The sequence below is a fragment of the Geotrypetes seraphini genome, chromosome 8 (genome assembly GCF_902459505.1).
Source record: "Geotrypetes seraphini chromosome 8, aGeoSer1.1, whole genome shotgun sequence".
NCBI lineage: Eukaryota > Metazoa > Chordata > Amphibia > Gymnophiona > Dermophiidae > Geotrypetes > Geotrypetes seraphini.
In genome coordinates this window covers 114,976,879-114,994,526 of record NC_047091.1, presented here as the reverse complement: position 1 = coordinate 114,994,526, position 17,648 = coordinate 114,976,879, and the positions used below count along the sequence as shown (strand labels likewise).

Genomic DNA, 17,648 nt, shown 5'->3' with positions numbered 1-17,648 from the left:
CACTTTTAACTGCCATTCAGTTTGTAGGTGGTAAGGGCTCGCACAGTAATCCTGTGCTAACCAGTAAGCACAAAGTAATGTTGCTGTGCAAATTAATTAGGACAGGAACACCTCCTGATATGCCCTCTCTAAAAAAGAAAAAAATAGCATGTACTATTAGATTGCAGCTATTGCAGGACACCTGAGCATTTCCCTCGGTATTCCATTTTAAACTGCATTATAAAAGGGCTCCTTAGAGTGAAGTATAAAGAGCTGTTCAGGGTAATATTGGTGCGGTGCACCTTTAATTAGTTTGAGGACCTGGAAAGAGCAAGCTGTCGCAACCCACAAGTCCAGTGTATTTCGTGTGTGTGTTGTTGGGAGGGGATTGCACTTACAATGGCATCCTTTTGGTTGTGTGACATACTTACTGATGGGAGAGAAGATAGCCCAGGTTCTAAATGTTTTTTTGGTTTTTTTTAGTGTGCCCCAGACAACACTCTCCCAACTCCTGTCATCTTGCAGAGGTAGGCTTTTGGTCGAGCATTCCACAATTTTTCTGTCTCTGTTTGTTTTGGTGGCTGTTAGTCTGTTGCTTGTTTGATCTTGATCAGATTAATCCTGCCTGGAGATATGTTTAGTTTGAGGGCAGTCGAGGATTGTGACCAGTTGCAAACATTCAAATGAAAGATTTCCAGAGTAAGGGCAATCAACTCTGAGAAATCTGAAAGGCTACCAGGGGCTCACCTCATTCCCTTGTCCCAGTCCTGCACGGGAAGAATTTATGCCACTTATTTTAACTTCTGGATCACAATCAGCATAAAAGGCAAATATTAAACCCCTTATAAAGGGTATCTTCCTGTACTGGACAAAACAGCTCTATTACTGTCCCTGCTACCCAAGCTTTCACTAGGTATAGCTTTTATATCTTGCCTTGTGTTCTTTGCTGTGATTATGTTCCTACCTATCTGATCGGTCACTTACCATTCTGCATCTTTCACAGGAATAGCTGTGCCAAAGAGCTGACCACCTTTGCTGCAGAGGCTATTGCAGTTAACCGGCAGCTGGCGCAGCATGAGGAAGACGAAGAGGCAGGGAACCAGCCAATCATCATCAAAGCTACCTCATGCTCCATGCATCTGTCCCCACCTTCTGAGTCCAAGTTGGCGAAGCGGCGGCAGAGAACCAGCATGGCAAAAGCAATGGCAGCCAGAGAGCAACCAGCTGCACAGCTGGTCATTGTGGCAAAACATGTGTGATCCCTGACTCACTCATTTCCCTACCACACACTTCAGCCCTCTTGTATATATCTGTATGTATATTGGTCCTCTTTTAAAGCGCTTTCTGCTTAGCAACAAGATCAGGAATTTTCTATTGGCTGGATTCCAAGATTTTGCTGATCTTACAGGATTTTTTTTTTTTAATTACAATCTCCCCTTCCTTCCCTTATGGTATTAAAGACAAATGGAAGACCAGAGAGATCCCTCCCTCTCCCCACTCCATTGGACAGCACTTTTCAGGATCTGAGAAGACAATGAACTTAATAGTTTTTCTCTACACCAAAAGGATGCTCTTACAAAAAAAAAAAAAAAATAGCTGCTGTAATCTAAGTTGCTTGATACTGTGAAAGACTTTTTTGGTCATATTTTCAACCAAGGAAAAAAATGTAGCAATTTTAAAAGGAAAAAAAAAAGGCATGCTAGGTGCCGTCTCTCGGGTATGGTTGGGGGTATGTTTCTTGTAAAAATTACAACTTCACAAAAACAGAGCATCCTAACACAATTGAACCTTGCATATGATATGTGGGGTGAGGTGGTTTCCCTACTATTGAAGGGTAATATAAGCTATATTGAGGTCCCTCTGTTCATTTGGGGCTGGATTCCCTAAGCTCTCTTTCACGTAATAAGAAAAATGTAGTACGTCGGGCACTAAACCTTCCTACTTGTCTTGTGCCTATGGTGTTCCTTTAGTGAGCAAAAGAGATCCAGAACTTGCTACTAGCTCACAGATTTCTTGAAGGGAATGTGGTTGAACCTGGTGCATTGTGGGATTTGTAGTTGATGGCAGAGACAAACAGCCAGATTACAAGTCATCAAATGTAGGGCTGTGCTTTCTTTTCAGTGCTGGTTTTCCAGCAATTTTTGCAGTTTATTACCCTCGAAGTAGTCTTCTAGAATATGATTTGACAACTTGACTACAGATACCTTGGATCTTTCCTCCTCCTGAATGAAAGAACAGGAATGCAACATGGAAACTTAATTCTTGAATTCTTCAACCTAATATGTTGAAGTAAAAGTATTTTGTCTTGAGCTCTGTAAATTTTCCATGTGGTAAAAACAAAGGGCCATGGAGAGATTTCTCCAGATATAAGCCTTACTTTCCACCCTCTTGCTCTCTGTTTTACTGGAAGGTAATGCTTCCAAAAAAAAGGGGGAACTGCAAAATTCAACTAATTTTTGTTTCAAGAATTGAAAACTGAAATTTAGAAAGCACAGACCAAAGTTTCCTTCAGAATTTATGTAGCTGCTTCCGGTCTTGGCAGATGAACTTTGAACTCCAGAACAAAGTTGTATTTTTAAGTGGCTATGTGGGATAGAATTCTATATTTTTTAATACCTGTATGTATCATTTGGTGTTGATTTGTACTTCTCTCCCCCTTTATTTCATTTGAAATGGATAAGTGGGGTTTTTTAAATTTTATTTACGTTTGGGATGGAGGGTTATATGGATAGTTGACTCAAAGGCAGTTCAGTGCTGTTTTAGGGTTTAAACATAGCATAGTTGAGAAATGTCATTTTTTTTCAGACACCATAATCCTGATAAAGAAATTAAGGATCTTGAAGACAATGCAGGTCACCCCTAGATTGGGAAGGCTTTAAATTTTCTGCCCTGCAAACTCGCACTTGGTACTGGGGAAGGGGAAAGCACCCCAGTAAATCACTGTCCTTGCAAACTTACATTGTAGGTTGAGAGAAAATCATGTGCTGTTTTCAAGTGAGTGACTTATCTTCTGCTGTTCAGTAATTCCGTGTTCCTTAGAATCGGTAAAAAGGGCAAGATTTAAAAAGAGGTAGCACTGAAATCTATTTTAAATAAGACCCCCCAGCCAGGAGCCTCATGAGCTGGAATCATGTCCTATGTGATATACCCCCTGGTGCCTCTGCCCACTACACTGTGGCCAAGCAGGGGAGACAATGGATGAGGAGTGCCCCATGTGACCACAACTGGTATTGCCACTAGCACACAACCCCAGTCTGCAATCCACCTCTTCTAGGACACAAAATCCCATTAGCTGCATAGTACAGAGGAGAAATGGCAGGGTATAGTGCAGAACATTGGGGTACATCCAGGGGCTTGTGGAGAGGAAATTTTTAAAATATTTAGTAGAAGAGACTAGTTTTCCCAAATGGAGATATATTAACAAGATTATTGTTCTGGATATGTCTTGGAGTGCAGTTTGATTTTAAAATATATAATGTTCAGAAGTATGTTGAAACTGCCTGGTTTGAGGAGAGGTGTACAAAGAGCCTTGGCTGTTGAGAACTGTCCTAGACATTAATCTCAGGCAGATTGCTCCAGCTTCCTGCAAAATAATCTCAAATGGGTGCTGTATAGATCAAAACAAGATTTCCATTTATTATAAACTAGTGATGAACTTCTCCAGTAATGGATAGTTGTCACTTGTGTTCTAAATTAGGGTAACTGGTTGCCTTGCTTGATTTTGGTTGGTCCTAAATGGTCTCCTTATGCATAAGAGAAAAAGAAAAGTTTGTTGACCTGAATGAATAGAATTGTGGGTTACAAGCTCCAGGGTTTACCCCTTTAGGCTTATTAAGTTATCAATCTGTCTGTTCTGGCCTGCTAATTTGCCACATTGTGCACAAGTGATGAATGTATGGGTTAGTTTTTCTAAACTGGACCTTTTAGAAAGCTGATTAAATGGATGCAGCTCGGTGCATCCTCTAGGCTTACCGTGTTCAGAGGTCTCTTACATTGCCCTGGGTAGAACTGTACAGACATGTATGAAATCTAACTTCTATCCCATGGTGTGTGAAGGATGAATTCTTTATAGTCTTTGATTCCTCTACATCAGTGTAATGCAAACTGTGTGCTACAGCACACTAGGGGAGGAGGAGAGGCACCGGCTGACTGCCTTCAGGACATGCCTCTCGCAGCAAGAGGCACATCCTGTAGGCAAGCAGCTGGCGCCAGCACCTCCTCACCTTCTCTCTGTGCATTTTCCCTGCTGGCACCCCCCACTGGTGGCTCAGGACCTGTCTGGAGGGCCTTCATGCATACGCGGACATCAACGTGATATCTGCGCACTTCCGGATGCCTTGAGCTGCGCCACTACATTTAGTGTGCTGCGGCTCAGCAAAGGTTTGCGGGACACTGCTCTACATGGTCTGTTTTCCAAGAGATTTTGATTGTGGGATTTTTGTCTGGAAAGTTAGTACCATAGCATATTTTGTTTGCCTTGCATAAAGGGTAAACCTAGTAATCAAATTTTCTAGGTGCTCAAAACACTTTTGTGAGCTGTGACCTTTTTTAGGAGGACCTCTCCATAAGCTGAATGTTAGCTCTACAGGGACGGTTAAATCAATTCTGTTTCACTCATCCTTTTTTTTTTTTAGGGATGTGTACTATCTACTCTTAGGGAAATAGGACATCAAATCCCAGAATTCACTAATTGATGAATAGGGAATCTTGGCCTGCTTGATAACCCTGTCTATGCTGAGGCCTTCTGTGAAAAGGATATGGGTCTATATACACACCTCCATAAAATATATATATAATATAGTATAGAGGGTTGGGGTTCTGCATAATTTTACAATATATTAGCATGGGGCTCCTTAAAGGTTGGCACCTCGCTTTTTCAGTTGTCATTTTCCAAAAAGTTATAGGATGGCTCATAGAGACTTCATCACTCAGGATGAGGCTTCTTGAGAATGCAGGTGTAGTTCTTAGCTGCAGTACTTCACATTTTGCTGAATTCTCTTGTCCCATCTGAGCTGGCTAACCTAAGCCTTCTGAACTCCCTCCTCCCTCCTCTCCCCCGAGTTTGGTTTGTATGAGTGCAGTTCAGTTATTCTTTGCTGAAATGTGGTTAAATATCAAGCCCAAAGCAGCTGTTTGTTTTCATAAAACTTTCCGGTGGTTTATATCGGTGTTTTGGAGGGTGCAGTTGTACAGCAAGAAAAGAACAGTGTAGTTTTAATGTGCTGCAACTGGTGTTATAATAGGGATAAATAAATTTTAGAGCACTTCTTCCTTTAAAAGCAGGCTCACCCTTGGGCAGGAGAGGGGAGTTTCCCTGTTGAAAACAAAATTGATTAATGCCTTTTGGGTTTTAAGTTCAAGAAAAAATCAGATTAGACTGAGCAGTTTTTCTTTGCATCTTGGTTTCTGGAAGTGAATGTTGTGGGGATCATTGTATTTAATTTCCAGGGATGACAGAGCATAGCTCCCTTCACTTAAATGCGTTAGAAAAATTAATTGCACACCTTGTCTTGTTTCATTTTCTGCTGCATTTTTTTTTCATTCTTTCATTTCCAAAATTTTCCTAATGGATGAAGGAAAGCTGCTTATTGAAGATGACTTCTAAAATGTGGGCTGGGGGTCTGCATGTTTTCTGCTTAAAAAGTTAGGCCATTTCCATTCAGATAATTGTGGAATTTGGAGTGCTGTTTCTGACTGATACTCTAGCATGTTTTGCAAAGAGAAATAGAACTGGATGATAGTTATGTTGGTGCTGGAACTATGTAGGTTACAAACATTTGAGAAGGAAAATGAGTTTTCTTATATTGGTCGATGTGAGGAAGAGTAGGGCCCTGTACAGTATTATACACAAGATACCTCCTAATCTAAAGTGACCTGCAATACTTTTGAGACCATTGTGTGTCTTCCTTTGTTTTCTTGTTGGTTACAAGTCTGATTTTCCTCATCTAATTATTTAAAAGATGTGCACAGTGCTGCCTATTAATGAACAAGACTGTGTACTGAGGATTTGGGGAGACGGAGTGGAAGGTGGATAACCTCCATTTGGTTCTAGGTTCTGTAGGAAAGCAGAAGAAACATTTACCCCTCGTATACAATGTATTGCTTATTTTGGGAGCCAGTGTGTAAAGGGGACTAGGGTGGGAGTGAAAATTGCCTCTTGTCACAAAGTGTACTTGTACTGATAGGCATTTACACGATACAGCTCAGGGTATTAGGCGTTTTTTTTCTCTCTCTGCTGACTATAGTTTTCAATTTAATCAGGCTTTGTAGAGGCTTGATGTTGTCCTACCAGCACTTTGCGTGTCTCTCTGGTATTCAGAAGTGCTGTGGAAAAACAGTGCTTTCTCCTGCTTGCATATGCCTATTCCATGACTTCATATTTTTTATAGTACTTTACAGGGGAGTCAGAGTTGGGGGGCAGGGGAATGCCTTATTTCTGTGCTAACACAGATGGGTTTTGTGTACATATTTAGGGCTTTAAATGGAAGCACTTGAACCTGTGCTAATTCTCTCAGATGGGGTTGAAGTGAAATTTAGTTAACCTGATAATAGTTTTTTTTCTCTAAAAATTGTAGCTGTATTCAGATAGCAAAAGTTGCACTTCAGTCAATGAAATCAGACTGTAAAGACTGAAATTTGAGTCTCTTGGAACTATAAGCTCCTTTTCAAAAGGTGCAAAACCTTTAAAAGGGGCAGCTGTACAATCTGGTGTAACAGTGAGTCAGGTGGCACCTGATAAACTAACCAATTTGAGACATGAGGTTTCAAAGACTAGAGCCTAAGATGCATTTGAAAAAGTAGGCTCTAGTCTATCAGGTGCCACCCACCTCTTATTTGAAATATTACACCTTTTAAAATTGACATGTTAACATTTCCAAAGCAAATTAAGCCATGTCTTTAAAAGTACAAATTGTAATATATGATAGAAATAAATTAGCCCCTGAGGATGCAAAGCTGATTGATCTGCAAGGCCCTCATTCTGGGTTCCTTATATATCTTGACATATCATGGCAAGAGATTAATGTCTGGAAGGCACAAACAAAATTTTAACTCCTAATCAAAGGATTTTAATTAATGAAGCAGTGTGATTGGGAGTCAATTGATCAGGCTGCACAATGCAGTGCTATCTTTTACAGATATTGGGGTACCCCCCCCACTCCCTTCCTCATGTCAGAGAGAAACTTTTCCAAATGGTGCTCACTCCTGTTTTTCTGTTCTTTCATGCTTTTATCTTGGCTTTGTTTCTCCATTAATTTATGTGCTGTGCAGAAGTCGGGAAGAAATATTGGTTCATCCTCTCAGGTGTTTCCATTCTTCTTTTCCCTCTAATTTTGTTTTGAAAAATGAAAATGCATGAGCTGGTGCACTCAACTTCTGTATTGTCTGTCTTCTAATAGTTACATTTTTGAACTGGTTAGAACTTTTGACTGTGAATGATGTTTTTATAGATTTTTTTTTTCCACTTACAGGGAGGATGCTTTTTTTATTTTCAGTTTTTTTTATTCTTTCCTTCCAAATGAAGACTGCCAAAGTTGGTTCCATGTAAGAGATGTTCTGTATATTTGGAACCCCCCCCCCCAGGTAAAGGGGTGCAGTACAAAGCAAACTTTGAAAAAGTAAAAAAAAAAAAAAAAAAGCACTTTACATTATGTATCAGGTGACTGACACAGTTCAAACGAAAAGTTATTTTTTTTTCTTAACTGTTGATGCAAGAATTTCTTTTGTATTCATTTTTTTTTTTGTAAGAATTCAATAAAAGCCTCAAGGCCTAAATATGATCATGCACTCTTTATTATGTCTACATCTTTTCAGGCTCATTTGTGAGAGAACAAAGAATCAGAATTGGAGTAGAAAAGGTACAAGTGAATCGATTTTTCACTTTGTCAAATATGACAAAGACTAGGGGACACTCGTTGAAGTTAACAGGAAAATACTTTTAAAACCAATAGGAGGAAATATTTTTCACTCAGAGAAAAGTTAAGCTCTGGACCGTATTGCCAGAGGTTATGGTAAGAGTGGATAGCATCATAGCTGGTTAAGAAAGGTTTGGACAATTTCCGGGAGGAAAAAATCCATAGTCTGTTATTAAGAAAGACATGGGGGAAGCCACTGCTTGCCCTGGATCGATAGCATGGAATGTTGCTACTCCTTTGGTTTTTGCCAGGCACTAGGGACCTCGATTGGCTACCAAGAGACCACTAGACACATTGCACTAGAACAGTAGTTCCCAAACCTGTCCTGGGGGACCCCCAGCCAGTCAGGTTTTCAAGATATCCCTAATGAATATGCATGAGAGAGATTTGCATATAATGGAAGTCACAGGTATGCAAATCTCTCTCATGCATTTTCATTGGGGATATCTTGAAAACCTGACTGGCTGGGGGTCCCCCAGGACAGGTTTGGGGAACCACTGCACTAGAACAAGGGTAGGTAATTCTGGTCCTCAAGAGCCGGTGCCAGGGCAGGTTTTCAGGATATCCACAATGAATATGTATGAGATGGATTTGTATGCACTGCCTCCTTGAGATGCAAATCTATCTCATGCATATTTATTGTGGATATCCTGAAAACCTGACCTGGCTCCGTCTCTCGAGGACTGGAATTGCCTACCCCTGCACTAGAATGTAATTTTATCAAGAGTGGGTTGACATGGTCATATGATTTTGCATGCAAAAGAAACCTACCAGATGAGTTTTGCAATATCTGTATTCTATGCAATAATACTGCATTAATGCCACAATAAACTGAATTGCAGTAGTTAGTTCTTGAGATTATAAAGGCATGGATAAGTGAGTGGATTGAATCAAAATCCAGTTTTACTAATCAAATGAATATGTCTTAGCCAGTAATATTCCATCTTTAAAACCTGGCTCACCTGGTGTTCGAAAGAGAGGGTATCAAACAGGTTTCACAAGTAGCATAGGTTTTTGTTTGTTTGGTTTTTTTTACTGGTATTCGATCAACATTTAGAAGCCTAATTGGGTCAGTTGGGGTGGAAAGCGTTCCACATATCCAGCATGTGGCTGTTTTATTAGGATTAATTACCAGCCCTTATGATGACATCCAGCTTGCTATACTGTATTTCCCCATATATAGGCTGCAGAAAATGCTGGGTTTTGTTTTAAACCTGCTAGATAAGCTGCCCCATGTTACTAGCTGCGGCTTATCTAGATTAGCTAAACTGTTTTGTTTTGTTTTTTTAAAAAATCATTCCCGTACCTTTTAAATCCCTCTTAAATATCTCCATGGCTACCTCCTCCAATCTCGCTGGGAAGGAGCGATGTTTTCGATCTTAAGCCTGGCCCCGTGCTGCTTCCTGTATGGCTGCCATCGTGTGAACTGACGGCAGCCATTCAGGAAGCAGAGCAAGGCCAGGCTTGAGATAAAAAAACATTGCTCCTGCCCTACCCAGCGAGATTGGAGGAGGCAGCCTGCCAGCGGAGATGTGTTCGGAGTTAGACAGTGGCGCACACAGAGGGGCCACAGCTGGCACCAACCTGACTCCAAGTGATGAATTTGTTGGCGTCCATGCCTTCCACCAGCATCCACAGTTTGCTCAGGAAAGCCACCACGTTCGAGTTCTGCTTCATTGTTCTGCAAAATTTGGCCACGAACCCTGCCAGGCTCGAGAGAAGAGCAGCAGCTACGGTACGAGTTTTCATGTCTTTAGATAAGCTGCTCCATTTAAGCAAGCTGAACCCAATACATAGGTTTGTAAAACCCATGTCTAAGCCATGGCCTAGATATGGGGAAATATGGTAGTAGATACACCAGATTGGAGGGAACTTAAAATCGATATGTGGTGCTACTGTAAAAATCAAAAGGATATAATCTGCATATTGTGACAGTTTGTCTATGCCTGCAATCCAAATTCCTAAGTTAGCAAAGACACAGGATGTAGGTTAAAAATAGTCTACCTATAAGAAGGCACACTCCTGAAAAACAAAGCTTACAAAGAGAGGTTATCTCCTTAGAGAACACTAGAGGGAGTAGGAGTGCAGAACCTCACCAGAAGAGAAACACACATCCAAACAATAGTTATATCTGTTGCTAGAGAGGGAGACAGGGCTCCCAAGATACTGCCTCTACCTGGGGCATGGTCCACAATTCTTAAACAGCAGGGTAAGCTGGTTAGTGAGGAGAAGGAAAGATTGGGAGAAGCAGGAATGTATACGATTGAGGGGCACTCATGCCTGAACGATTGCCAGAGTGAAGTGCTGCCCAATACGGGGAAAAATTTTTCGATTCACTTTTCCTGCCCAATTGGGTGGGTTATTTTCAAATGTCCTGGCAGGTTTATTTTGTGGCCTCTTCATCCACCCCACCCCCTTTGCCCTCTCTTACCCACGCTGGTGCTGCGGTGTAAATAAAATAAACAAACAAGACTTTACCTCTCTCTGTTAGGTCCTAGCTCATGCTCGCTGTCTAAACACCAGCACTAGCAGGATACACATTTCAAATCTGACATACTATAATCACAAAACAGAAAATAAAATTATTTTTTTCTACCTTTTGTTGTCTGGTCATTATTCAAATCATGTTGGTCCCAGGCTCTGGTTTCTGTTTGTCTTATATTAACTACACTATACCTCCTCAAATGACCAAGGTGAGTCACAAAGTAAGTACATAAAAATGGCAACTCTGTTCATTAAAACAACCAATTATACTTCACAAACAAACACTGCTATAAAAGTAAAAGTCACTTGGGTTTACCTCAGCTAACCAAGCTGCAATGAGTTAGAGATATTCTATTCTATGTATTTATACACCACATAATCTCTAGTGACAAGCTTGAAGCAGTTAATAATTTCAGTCTGAAATTAGTCTATCAGAAATTAAAAAAATTAAACATAATACAATAAAAAAATTAAAACAAATTCTTTAAGTCAAATTTAAGGGCTCCTTCTATTAAGCCGTGTTAGCGGCTTTATCGCACACAACTTTTTAGCGCGTGCTAACCCCTGCACTAGCTGAAAAACTACTGTAGCGGCTAGCGTGGATGGCAAATTAGCGCACGCTATTACACGTGCTAAACCGCTAATGTGGCTTTGTAAAAGGAGCCCTAAGACGAAAAGAATCAAGACTTCAGTGCATTAATGTTGGTAGCTTATTCCAAAATTTCACTGCACAAAATTTGAAGTTTAAAAAAATAATTTTAAATGAAGCCCTTTAGAAGAGGAAAAAGTTATCATAAGACAATTCTTAGTGTGACCAGGTTTACAATCAATTAGTTGAAAAACAATTGATAGACTAATAGGAATATTTCCAGGCAATGCCTTGTATACTAAACAACAAGTTTTAAAAATGACTTATCTAACAGGAAGCCAGTGAAGCTTTGCCAACAACAGTGACACATGATCAATTTTTTTTTTTTGCCAAAATTAATTTTACTCTATTTTGAACTAATTGTAGTTTAGCCACTATCTTCAAAGAAATCTATGAGAGAATTAGCATCTGTACTAATGTGAAGAAATGCAAAGTAATGCATTTAGGCAGAAAGAATAACGCAACTCCTCCCCCCTTCACCAGTTCCCTTCTCTTTAGCCTCAAGCATGTCAACTGCTTCCCTAACAGTATATATACTGGATCTGCACTATTTCCTATTTGTACAGCATCTTGTAGCTCTTGAAATATACAGCTCCATTATTCTTGTAACTTCTCCTGGAAATGACCAGAATTCTCTCTGTAATTGTCCTGGAAATGTCCAGTTTGTAATCCGCCCAGAACTGCAACGTTGAGGCGGAATAGAAATCAGTAATGTAATATGAGTATAGAATGTCAGGTGCAACTCTCGGTAAGAGCGAACAAGAAAAGGACCTGGGTGTACTGATAGGACCCTGAAACCGACGGCACAATGCGCGTCAGCGGCAAAGAAAGCAACTAGAATGTTAGGTGTGATAAAAAAGGGAATCACGAGTAGATCAGTGAAAGTTATAATGCCGCTTTATGGAGCAATGGTCAGACCCCATTTGGAATACTGCCTACAACATTGGTCTCTCAACCTAAAGAAGGATATAAAACTGCTGGAGAGGGTGCAGAGATGAGCAACGAAGCTAGTAAAAGGTATGGAGAAACTGGAATACGAGGATCGACTTAAGAGACTGGGATTGTTCTCCCTTGAGAAAAGGAGACTGTGAGAGGATATGATTGAGACCTTCAAAATACTGAAAGGAATCGACCAAATAGAGTAGAAAAAAATTATTTACATTGTCCAATTTGATACGGACTAGAGGACACGGAATGAAGCTAAGGGGGAACAAGTTCAGGACAAATATCAGGAAGTTTTGCTTCACGCAGAGAGTGGTTGACACCTGGAATGCTCTCCCAGAGGAGGTTATTGCGGAATCGACCATCCTAGGATTTAAAAGCAAACTAGATGCACATCTCCTTACGAGAGGCATAGAGGGATATGGGTGACTAAAAATTACGCCAGGTGTACACCTGGCAGGGCCTCCGGGTGTGCGGATCGCCGGACTTGATGGACCAAAGGTCTGATCTGGAGATGGCGCTTCTTATGTTCCTATATTGATCTATTAAAAAAAAAAATAAGAACAAATAAGTTGCAAAGTCTGTTTAAGCCCCGCAGCGTTTGTTGGATTTCCTTCCATTCCGGGATAAGGCGCTGACAGAATAAATGTAACTTCTGCCGCCTTAACTTAGAAAGTCTGCTTTATATGTATCTCCGCTCCTGACGAAGGTGGCGAAACGGAGCTCTGTCGAGTGGTGACATTAATTTTTCAAGGCAGCACATGTTTTTCAACAAGACGCAGCTAAATACTCTCTAATTTTTGATGAATTTTTATAATAGAAAAGGTGCTATGAATAACTGGTGCTATGAACTTTAAATTTATGAAGTTTTTGATGAATTTCTTATAATTCAAGCAGTGTTATGAACTTTAAATCTATGAACTGCATTTTTATCGATTGTTATCTTTTTTAGTATTTAAGACTTTCCTACACATTTTTTCTTTACATTAATTTTTCTATATAGATCGAATTATGTTTTCAGTTTGTTATAAATTTTGATTAACGACTTTTTTAAACATTCAAGATTTGCAGTATTAACTTTCCTAAGCATGGGATTTTAGAGCACATCAGCATGAACTTTTTCTAAGCACTTGAACTTTAACAACCTTATTTGTGGTCTTTGGGAGTTTTGATGATAGTTTAGATTTTTTATTTTTCATTTCTTATTATTTCATCTTACACTTTTTTTCACATTTTTCATATTATTATTTTTCATTGTGTCCTCTCCCTTGATGGTAAAGTCTATAAGGCATTTGTTATCTTTTATTTGCACTGATTGAGTGTTTATGCTTATATGGACTATATGATGTATGGGGCAACCCTCACTAAGTCTGATGTTAGACACCTATGAGGCACTGCCTGAGCCTATATTCTCTCATTCATTCATAAAGGCTCATACTGATGTCCATTATTTAAGTGATTAGTTGTTAGCCTTTATATTCCCTTCACGGGATGAGGACCGTTTAGCCAATTCTTTATTTATAAGTCTTTTGAGACCAGTGAATTACTGTAACTTGAGACTGTCCATACTCAATGAACAATTGAATAGAAAACCTAAAACTTTAGATTCCCTATCCACTTTCAAAGAAACACCATTTAATAGAGGAATACATTTGGGAAAGAAATCTGGTTAAAGTTCAAACCACAGCAATTTAGTTTTATCAGTGTTTAACTTTAAATGTGTTGTAGTTCAACTTTTAATCTTAGAAACACTGTTAGAAATTACAGAATAGGGAGTAGATGAGTGTAAAGCATAGGGAATATTTCACTCTGTCTGCTAGAAGCTAAGAAACTTAGAAACATGATGGCAGATAAAGGCCAAATGGCTCATCCAGTCTGCCCCTTTGAAGCATCCACTATCTCCTCCGCTCCCTAAGAAATCCCACATGCCTAACCCATGCTTTCTTGAATTCAGACACTGTCTTTGTCTCCACCACTTCTACTGGGAAACTATTCCATGCATCTACCACCCTTTGTGTAAAAAAGTATTTCCTTAGATTACCCCTGAGCCTATCACCTCTTAACTTCATCCTATGCCCTCTCATTCCTTAACTTCCTTTCAAATGAAAGAGACTTGCCTTATGCGCATTTATGCCACATAGGTATTTAAATGTCTCTATCATATTTCTCCTTTTCCATCTTTCCTCCAAAGTATACATATTGAAATCTTTAAGTCTGTCCCTATATGCCTTATGATGAAGACCACTGACCATTTTAGTAGCCTTCCTCTGGACCAACTCCAACTTGTTTATATCTTTTTGAAGGTGTGGCCTCCAGAATTGTACATAATATTCTACATGAGATCTCACCAGAGTCTTATACAGGAGCATCAATACCTTCTTTTTCCTACTGGCCATACCTCTCCCTATGCACCCTAGCATCTTTCTAGCTTTTGCCATCACCTTTTCATCCTGTTTGATCACCTTAAGATTATCACATACAATCACAACCAAGTACCGCTCCTCTTTCGTGCAGAAAAGTTCTTCACCTCCTACACTGTACCGTTCCCCCGGGTTTTTGCAGCCCAAATGCATGACCTTGCATTTCTTAGCATTAAATCTTAGCTGACAAATTTCATATCATTCTTCAAGCTTCAGTAAGTCCCTCATCACGTTATTCATACCATCAGGGGTGTCTACTTTATTGAAGATTTTGGTATCATCCTCAAAGAGGCAAATCTTACCTGACATCCCTTCAGCAATATCACTTACAAAAATGTTAAAAAGAACAGCCTAAGAACTGAACATTGAGGCACCACTGGCAACATCCCTTTCTTCAGAGCGATCTCCACTGACCACTACCCTCTGATGCCTTCCACTCAACCAGTTCCTGACCAAGTCTGTCATTTGGGGGGCCCATACCGAGGGCACTCAATTTAATAGATGCTTGTGTGGAACTCTTTCAAAGGCTTTGCTAAAATCTAAATACACCACATCTAGTACACTCACTCTATCCAATTCTCTGATCACCCAGTCAAAGAAATTGATCAGATTTGTCTGATAAGACCTGCCTCTAGTGAATCCATGTTGCCTCAGGCCCTGTAATCCTTTGGATTCCAGAAACGTCACTATTCTCTGTTTTAAAAGCATTTCTATTTTCTTACCACAGAAGTCAGACTTACTGGCCTGTAGTTCCCTACTACTTCATTACTTCTTTTTGTGGAGAAGGACAATATCTGTCCTCCAGTCCTACTACCGACTGTAGAGAAGCATTGAAAAAGTCAGCCAGTGGAGCTGCCAAAACTTCCCTAAGTTTCTTCAGTACCCTTGGATGTATGCCATCCAGCCCCATTGCTTTGTCTACCTTTATCTAGCTCCTCGTGAACCTAATCCTCTGAAAATCGATCAGGATCTATCCATCCTTATTTGCATATGTCTTCTGCAGTCCCACTCCCAGCGTTTCAGCTGGGAACACAGAATAGAAATATTTGTTAAGCAATTCAGCCTTATCTTTATCAGCCTCTACCAGAAACGGAGCACTGCAAGGGACTGGATTCTGGATTGGCTACTGTTGAAGATAGGACAGTGGGATTGATGGACTTTGAGTCTCTCCCAGTGTGGCATTTATGTTTCTATGTTACACGATAAAAGGAAAAATCATTGCCATGGAAGAGGTGCCAGATTACATGTCTTTCTGGTCTAGGCAACTTATTGTTTAAAAAGCTGATTATGTCTCCTGTCATTTATCTAACCCTCCAACTTTATGTTTATATTTTATTAACATTTAATATACCACTTAAGCATATTACAGATCTAAGCAGTTTAAAGTAAAATACAGATAAATTAGGAAAGTAACTCTATTAGAGATAGGAAAGCTAGAGATAAGATAAAGAGATAGGATATAGCTAATAATATAGAATGTGCTTCCCCCCCAAACCTCAAATCTGATCACTGCCTATACTAAAAGGCAGAAAAGTAAAATACATAAAAAGGAGAGGGTATGATATTTATAGTGTAAGTGAAATAACAGGTCAAATTAACACAATACAAAAAATGACATAAGAATTCTGCAAAACTTAGTAAAATAAAATAAACTCAAATATAATTGAGTAAACAATAAATACAAGAGAGTAAAACAATATCAAGATTTAAAAAAAAAGAAAAGATAGAGTGGTAAAGAAAGACAAAAAGTAACATGCTGCTTTATAATGAATAGACAGTTCCTGCTCCATTTCCTTTCCCCTTAGCTATCCTGTCTTTGGTGTTCACCCCTCCTTTATATCTATTTACACCATTAATTACTTAGATGAATTTCTATTGATTTGTGGAGCAGCAAAATTGAAGTATGAGTGTTTGATAAGACAAAGTAGGCTCAGAGTTAAATCAGGGCCACTGATGAGTGTCTGATAAGACAAAGTACTAAGGGCTAGATTCACTAAAGCCCCCTTACCTGTCCGATCCGTGGCAGAGTCTTCCTGGGCGACCGATTCACCAAGCCTCCTCATGCAAATGGCTGCGATCAGAGGCACGCCCCACAGCGACTGCACAGATCACTGCAGAGGATCCAGATGCATGTGCAGACCATCTTCTTTGCCTGTAGATGGTCTGCCCATGCGCTCACTCTCCTAATTTCCCTCTCGCCTGCTCCAGCATCGTCCACCGCAAGACCCCGGAGAGCCCAGGGCAGCGACAGCCCTGAGGGAGGGAAGATGAGACCAGAGCTGCTATTGCAGAGTACAGACTGCAGCGGGAATGAGTACTAGTAGTAAAGTTCACTCACTTCCTCTCACAGGAAACGCAGCAGCTGGTTATTTTGCACAAGCAGATACGAGCGAAACAAGCGTGGCAATCTTTCAATCAATCCAATACTAGCGTCTGTAGAGCGTTCGAGAGGACAGCGCATGCTTTCCCGGATCCTGCGCCCGATGTGCCAGGTGCAAGTTCCCGCCTGCCGGGCTGCCACTGGCCCCAGGGAGGTAGAGGTCGAAGGCTGCAAGGAGGGAATATTCCCAAATGCTGAGGGCAAAGTCTTCCTGGCTTCTCAGACATAGGTACAAATTCACTTTCAGCCACAAATCCTCAATAGCATAGGCTAGATACATTTCACCGCTGTAGTGCTGAGTTGGGGCGGCAGAGAGCAGGACAGTCGGGAAGGACGTGAGCGACTGGTCCTCAGCAGTTGCTTATTTTTTGATTGGCAAGCCCAGTCAGTGTAACTGAAATTGTTTAGTGAATCGCTACCTTTCTACATTTGCATGCCATTTCCCCTCATTTGCATGTGTGAATTGTGTACGGATCGGGAGGAAGATTAGTGAATCGGGTCGGGGTTGCAAACCGATCGGGACCCTATCGGTAAGCTTAGTGAATCTAGCCCTAAGAGGCTTAGAGTTAAAACAGGGCCACTGATTGGGACGATCTAAAACATACTTTACTGCAAGTAGCAGCTTTGTTATTATAGGTGTTATGTGCCTGGAAGGCTTCAGTGCAATGTCTTAAACACAGCAGAAGTGCTAGACAAGCCTACACTTGAACAAGCCCTGACAAAATCCAATCTGCAAGGGGTTGGTAACTGCTCCCTGACTTTCCAGAAACTCCTTAATTCAATTTGAAGCAGTAATCTTGCGTGTAATTACTAAAATTCTAAGATGCAGCAAAAATACACATGGGAAGCCAGAGATGTGGGGGTTAGAGTACTTAAATGCT

General features: G+C 40.4%; 1 protein-coding gene across 4 annotated transcripts in view; it reads left to right on the top strand.

Annotated features, from left to right (window-relative positions):
* MKNK2 (MAPK interacting serine/threonine kinase 2) overlaps window positions 1-7,752 on the top strand; it is a 38,874-nt gene extending 31,122 nt beyond the window's left edge. For all 4 annotated transcript variants that reach the window (XM_033954257.1, XM_033954259.1, XM_033954258.1 and 1 more), the window contains 2 exons: window positions 463-506; window positions 983-7,752. In XM_033954257.1, coding sequence (XP_033810148.1) covers window positions 463-506; window positions 983-1,238 — 300 coding nt within the window. In that variant the 3' untranslated portion in view covers window positions 1,239-7,752. The remainder of the gene's footprint in view (window positions 1-462; window positions 507-982) is intronic.
* The last annotated feature ends 9,896 nt before the right edge of the window (window positions 7,753-17,648 follow it).